The sequence below is a fragment of the Marmota marmota genome, unplaced genomic scaffold, assembly GCF_001458135.2.
Source record: "Marmota marmota marmota unplaced genomic scaffold, marMar, whole genome shotgun sequence".
NCBI lineage: Eukaryota > Metazoa > Chordata > Mammalia > Rodentia > Sciuridae > Marmota > Marmota marmota.
The window spans coordinates 7,128,205-7,135,011 of NW_026000196.1; the positions used below are offsets into that span (position 1 = coordinate 7,128,205).

General features: G+C 38.9%; 1 protein-coding gene across 1 annotated transcript; it reads left to right on the forward strand.

Annotated features, from left to right (window-relative positions):
* The first annotated feature begins 3,873 nt into the window (after window positions 1-3,873).
* On the forward strand, window positions 3,874-5,359 carry LOC107148505 (heterogeneous nuclear ribonucleoproteins A2/B1-like). The gene has a single exon (XM_048790291.1). The coding sequence runs from the start codon at window positions 3,955-3,957 to the stop codon at window positions 4,906-4,908; it is 954 nt and encodes a 317-aa protein (XP_048646248.1). The 5' UTR covers window positions 3,874-3,954; the 3' UTR covers window positions 4,909-5,359.
* The last annotated feature ends 1,448 nt before the right edge of the window (window positions 5,360-6,807 follow it).

Below are 6,807 nucleotides of genomic sequence, written 5' to 3' on the forward strand. Positions count from 1 at the left end.
ATATAGCAGCCCTACCCTATGGTGTTTCATGACACCTACATTAGCTCAGAGCAAAGTTTGTGTGATGTTTCTGCTACTTCCGCATAAGTGATATTACATGTAAAATCTGGGCTTGATTACAAAAGGTAATACTCTCATCTCCTTCTTCTGTTTCTTCTTCCCATGCTCCCTGGTATAGAGCTTTGCATAATGAATAGTATCTTGGAACACAAAAGCATTTGTAGGTGTGCAATATGGCCAGACTTCACAATTTAAGGGCTTCCAAAATCCCTGAACACATGTCAGATACTGGTACTTAAATCCTCTATGAACCCCCCCCCCCCTTTTTTTCCCCCTTCTACAGTAATTTTGGATACTCCAGGCAATGTCTTATTCTTCTTAAGGACTGAGAAATCTAAAACATAAATAATCAGCTATTGAAAAAACTAAAAAAGTAGGAGCGAATAGAAATTAATATTTATCAGCTCTCTAGAGGAGACTTTTCAGCTTTCAAGCAATGAAATAACTCATAAAGACTTGAGTATAAAAATATAAGTAAGTTGGGCACAGTAGTGTACGCTTGTAATCCCAGCTACTCAGGAGGCCGAGGCAGGGATCATAATTTGGATGATAGCCTATACAATTTGGTGAGACCCCATCTCAAAAAAAAAAAAAAACAAAACAAAAAAAAAACTAAAAAGGACTGGGGAGGTAGCTCAGTGAAGAGTACCCCTGGGTTCAATGTTCAATCACTAGAACCCCAAATAACAACAAAAATAGATATATGTGTGTATATATGTATATGTGTGCGTGTGCGCGCACGCAAACAGGTCTAAATTAAAAGTTAATAAACAAACTGGGAAACTATTCACAGAATATATTGCAGGAAGAGTGAATATTTTATACACAGAAAGATAATAGATATTGTCACTAAAAATAAGGCCTTCTATAAATAAATAGGAAATGGATAATATCCATTAATTCATCAAAGAAGAAGATGCAACAGGTAAACATGCTTTGTTTAAAAAATAAAAAATGCAAGTTGAAAATCTGATTCCATTTTCTTCTATCAAGTAAACAAAATTTAAAAATCAAAAATTGATCATTCTTTATGGAGAAAATGGACCTAAATTATGGTGTATGGGATAAATTTATGCTAGTGATGCATAGAAAAAAAATTTGGTAATTTGTCAAGAGGTACAAAAGTGATCAGGCCTATTGACTAAATTCCACTCCTGCAAAAAGATAAAAATTTAAGAAGGAAAAGAAAAAGGAGGAAGAGGAAAGAAAAAAAGTAAAAATAAAGTCCAAAACAAGAAATGAAACTCAGTTACAGATTTATTCATTGCAATATAGTTTATACTACATAAATTTGGAAGTAAATTAAAAATCTAAAAATGGAGAATGTTGAATTAATTGTGATTCATTTATCCAATGAAATATTATGCTGCAGTTAAATTGTATGCAAATAACTTATTACATATTATTCATCATATTATAGGAAACAAAACACAAAATCATATATAGAATGCACTTTTATGATCAAATCTAGCTCTCTATCTTCCAAAAACAGAGAAGAAAGTTAAAGACCTTTATATAGAAAAAAATCACACAAATATTCCACCTTATGCGTTGGTTTGCACCTGAATGTTTCTTATTTCCAGATTTTTTTCTGCTATTTCCTTTTGTGTATAGTACTTCTTTTTTTTTTTTAATACATTTAAAAAAATATTTTCTTGAAAACACAACTGAGCTTCCACAATGGGTTCTTAGTTCATCTGAGTCCCTACAGCTATGTGCCTCTGCAGCTGGAGCAATCTCAGTGCAAAAAACTAGCCTCTACCTCAGAGCAAAGCCTGTCCAAGGAAGGGACATCATCTTTGTCCTTGGAAAGACCCCAGAGCACTCCTAGGCACATTCCCACCCTGCTAAATTGTTTATCTACAAATAACAGGAGAGATCTGCTGCGCCAGGTGTCTCTGACTCAGTCAGGCTAGATGGGGACCCATAGCAAATCCCTAACAGCCACCAATCAGCATGAGACAGGGAAATACCTGGGATGCCAGATGACCCTCCCAGTAGTTTATGGTGGTTGATAACGTGTTGGGAAACCATGTAGTTCAGCACATACACCCCTCTTGGCTTAAACCAATCAGTTCAAATGAATCCCCCTCTTGTAGTGACCAATCACCCCTACCCAACTTGTTCCCGCCAGTGAATGTGCTAATCATGTTTTAGAGTTGTTATTTGATTTTCCCGCCGTGTGATGATTTGCTAAGAGATGCTGTGATGTATGTGGGGGTCCCTGCCTTCTCCAGAGAATGTATAAAACTGCTGCAAACCCTGGGCTCAGGGCCTCTCAGCGTCACCAGTTGCTGTGTGCACGGAGGACCGAGCTAGCTCGCAATAAACACCTCTTTGCTGCTTACATCGATCTTGGGTCTCTGGTGGTCTTTTGGGGGTCCCAAATTCGAGCATAACAAGTGCAGATGTAGTAATTTTTCCAACCATGTAGGATATTCCGGGTTGAAAGTATACTTGCTCATCATGCCTTGCCCAAATCCTGCTGTTCCGTTCCCAAACTGCTGTATTACTGCCGCAGTCCGGCTGCAGCAAAATAACCAGGGGGTGACGAACAACTTGTGTAGATTGATACAGCAGGAGTAGGAGCCATTTATTGCAGGACAGGAGCAGTATTTATACATTCCACACAGCTTATCTAATTAGCATAAACTAGATACATCAGTCAACCAATAAGGAATCTCCACACTTAATGGCTCGCTGGTGTTACTTCACAAACCACTCCCTCCGGCATTTTGCCAGGTGCCATCCAGACTTGTTTACAGACTCTAACATATTACCACAGTTTTTCCAGATGCTGTGGCCAGTGTGTACATTCACATGAGCTGAGGGGAAAATGGCAACACCGAGGGAGTCAGATAAAAGGAGTGCTAGGGATTGAACTCTGGGCCTTGTGCATGCTAGAGACAGCATCTCACTGAGTTCCTTAGTGCCTCACTTCTGCTGAAGCTCGATTTGAACTCACAATCCTCCTGTCTCAACCTCCTGAGCCGATGGGATTACAGGTGTGGGCCACTGTCCTGACCCCTCACTCTTCTTCAAAATGTACAGTCATACCACCCCAGGATTTTCTAGAAAATATACACAACAGGCCAAGTGGACACAAACTGAAGCATGATACTTTGTACCCAGCTCCTTTGCACAACCAATTTGCCATGAAACTGGCTGAGCAAAGGAAAATTGACTCTGCCTGTGGGCTGAGAACATGCCAGGGACATGCTGAAAACACAGCGGCAAGCTTCCTTATGTTGCTAAAAGCTTGGTCCTTGTCCCTGATGCCAATCAATAATGAGTACATGGTTTTGAGAAAAAAGGAAAAAGAGATGGTTTTTTGCTTTTCTAGCAAAGGAGAAACACACGGGACACCTGTCCTAAAGGCTGTGATTCTGCCCATCAGCAGGAACAAGGGACTTTTAAAGAGGTGATTCAAAGGCTACATTCCACAGGTTTTCTGTCTGGAGTTATAATTCACTTGTTAATTTGGGAGAGAGTCATTTCTGAGATCTTCTGATACCCTCCCCACAGTCTGGATTACTTCATTCCTAGGGTGGGTGTGAACTCAAGGACAGATAAATCTGCCTAACATGGGGATTTTAGGTAATCCCATTTCCCTGAGATTAGGGAGGGGAGAAATTAGGGAGGAGCAGGGAGAGAAAGGAAGAGAAAGAACCAAGTCCATTTTAAAAATAAATTGGAGTTAGTCGGAGGAAGGTTCTAGAAAAGCAGCGGCAGCGGCTCTAGCGGCAGTAGCAGCAGTGCTGGTCCTGTGTGGAGGTGCTCTTCAGCGGCAGTTCTCACTCCAGCGCCAGGAGGAGTCTGGTTCCTGTTTGTCTGCGGAGATCTCTCTTATCTCAGTTGCCTGCGGGAAATCGGGCTGAAGCGACTGAGTCCGAGATGGAGAGAGAAAAGGTACAGTCCCGTAAACTCTTTATTGGTGGCTTAAGTTTTAAAACCACAGAAGAAAGTTTAAGAAACTACTACGAGCAATGGGGAAAACTTACAGACTGTGTGGTTATGAGGGATCCTGCAAGCAAAAGATCCAGAGGATTTGGTTTTGTAACCTTCTCATCCATGGCTGAGGTTGATGCTGCCATTGCTGCAAGACCTCATTCAGTTGATGGGAGAGTGGTTGAGCCAAAACGAGCTGTAGCAAGAGAGGAATCTGGAAAACCAGGGGCTCGTGTGACTGTGAAGAAGCTGTTTGTTGGCGGAATTAAAGAAGATACCGAGGAACACCACCTTAGAGATTACTTCGAAGAATATGGAAAAATTGACACCATTGAGATAATTACAGATAGGCAGTCTGGAAAGAAAAGAGGCTTTGGTTTTGTTACTTTTGATGACCATGATCCTGTGGACAAAATCGTATTGCAAAAATACCACACCATCAATGGTCATAATGCAGAAGTAAGAAAGGCTTTGTCTAGACAAGAAATGCAAAAAATCCAAAGTTCCAGGAGTGGAAGAGGAGGCAACTTTAGAGGAAGATCTGATGGATATGGAAGCAGACGTGGATTTGGGGATGGCTATAATGGATATGGAGGAGGACCTGGGCGTGGCAATTTTGGAGGTAGCCCTGGTTATGGAGGAGGAAGGGGAGGCTATGGTGGTAGAGGATCTGGATGTGGAAACCAGGGTGGGGGCTATGGAGGTGGTTATGACAACTATAGAGGAGGAAATTATGGAAGTGGAAGTTATAATGATTTTGGAAATTATATCCAGCAACCTTCTAAATATAGTCTAATGAAGAGTGGAAACTTTGGTAGCAGAAACATGGGGCGACCACGTGGTAGAGGAAATTATGGTCCTGGAGGAAGTGAGGGTTATGGTGGGAGGAGCCGATACTGAGCTTCATCCTATTTGCCTTGAGCTTCATTATATAAATAGGAGAGGATGAGAGCCCAAAGGTAACTGAACAGCTTCAGGTTATCGAAATAACAATGTTAAGGAAACTCTTATCTCAGTCATGCATAAATATGCAATGATATGGCAGAAGACACCGGAGCAGATGCAGAGAGCCATTTTGGGAATGGATTAGATTATTTAATAACATTACCTTACTGTGGGGGAAGGATTGTAAAAAATAAAAACAATAAAGCCTTTGAGACAGTTTCTTAGCTTTTTTTAAATTGTTGTTTCTTTCTAGCGGTCTTTGTAAGAGTGTAGAAGCATTCCTTCTTTGATAATGTTAAATTTGTAAGTTTCAAGTGACATGTGAAAACTTTAAGATTTTTCTCAAAGTTTTGAAAAGCTATTAGCCAGGATCATGATGTAATAAGACATAACGTTTTCCTTTAAAGAATCTAAGTGCATGTGTAGAGTTAAGAAGCTGTTGTACATTTATGATTTAATAAAATAATTCTAAAGAAAAAAAATATTTTCTTTATACATATACATGATAGTGGAGTGTATACATATACATACATGAAGTATAACTTGTTCTAATTGGGATCCCATTCTTTTGGTCATCCATGATATGGAGTTTTACTGGTGGTGTATTCATATATGAACATAGGAAAGTTATGTCCTATTCATTCTGCAGTCTTTCCTATAATCACCATGTAAAATGGGAAAAATACTGACTTGCTGGAAGGCCTGCCCTCCAGCACTTGCTAACACTACTATGGGGCACAATCCTTACACTTTCAGAGGTTGGAGGGGTGCCAGGTGATTTTTGCATGGAAAAGATTATACAGATCCAGATCCTTAGATGAACTTGCAGCTCATTTTCATGAAAACAAAAATAAATTTACTGTGTTGAGACCAAATGATTATAATGACATTGGCTAGGGGAAAATTGCAGAACATAGAAATTAATATTTATAAGCTCACTAGAAGAAATTCCCTAGTTTTCCAAGCAATGGAAGAAATAAGAGTTGGCAGAATATTTTTTAAAAAAAAATCTGTGTGTAAGCAAATACAACCCAAACGAAAAGGTAAATAACAAATATGAAAATTTACAGAGAGTGAATGTGAGTCTCCCTAGTGTTTGCTATTCCTAATATCATTTCAACTTACCTGCTGTTAGGTAGAATCCCTCCAGCTGGGATTGGAATGAAGCCTGGATTTAGTTTGACTTCTCAGTGAACTCTCAGAAAGCATACCTATTGCATCTTTGCAAAAATTCCCAATGTGTCTCTCCAGGTGTGATGGACGAGATTGATTATTTTTTCCTCAAAGTCCAACATTCAGATTGTTTGAGAGTAGAAAATTCATTGTATGATGATGGGAATGTACATTTTCCAAATAAAATGTTAATGTTTTATATCTTTCCTAAAATTGAAATTCAGTTTACATAGCACTTAGGAAACACTTTTAAGGAAGCTCATGGTGACAAGCATCTAAATCCTTTGTATCAGATTTTTAGGGTGAATTAATTATAGACCAAAAAAATGCAGCTGCAAAAGACCATAGAGATTGTATTTAACAACCTTATTTTGCAGATTGGAAAATTGAAGGTTAGACAGAAAAATGACTTACACAAACACAAGAGTACAAAGACATAACTCTATCTAGAAGCCGAATATTTGAACAATCATATTTGAGCTCTTTGATTTGAAAAATGGGCACTATTCTTTTCTTTACTCACCCGGGGTTGGTATTCCATGTTGTAAACAACTAGTTGCATGTGTTCTACATTAGCACATTTTGGAAAAGATTAACAAATATTTGATAATAATCAACTGTATCTTTTAGAATATACACAAAAAAGGTGGGCAAAAAATAAGATGTTGAGCATGTATGTAT

Excerpts from the sequence above, each read along its gene's own strand:
- LOC107148505 (XM_048790291.1), top strand. The coding sequence starts at position 3,955 with ATGGAGAGAGAAAAGGTACAGTCCCGTAAACTCTTTATTGGTGGCTTA.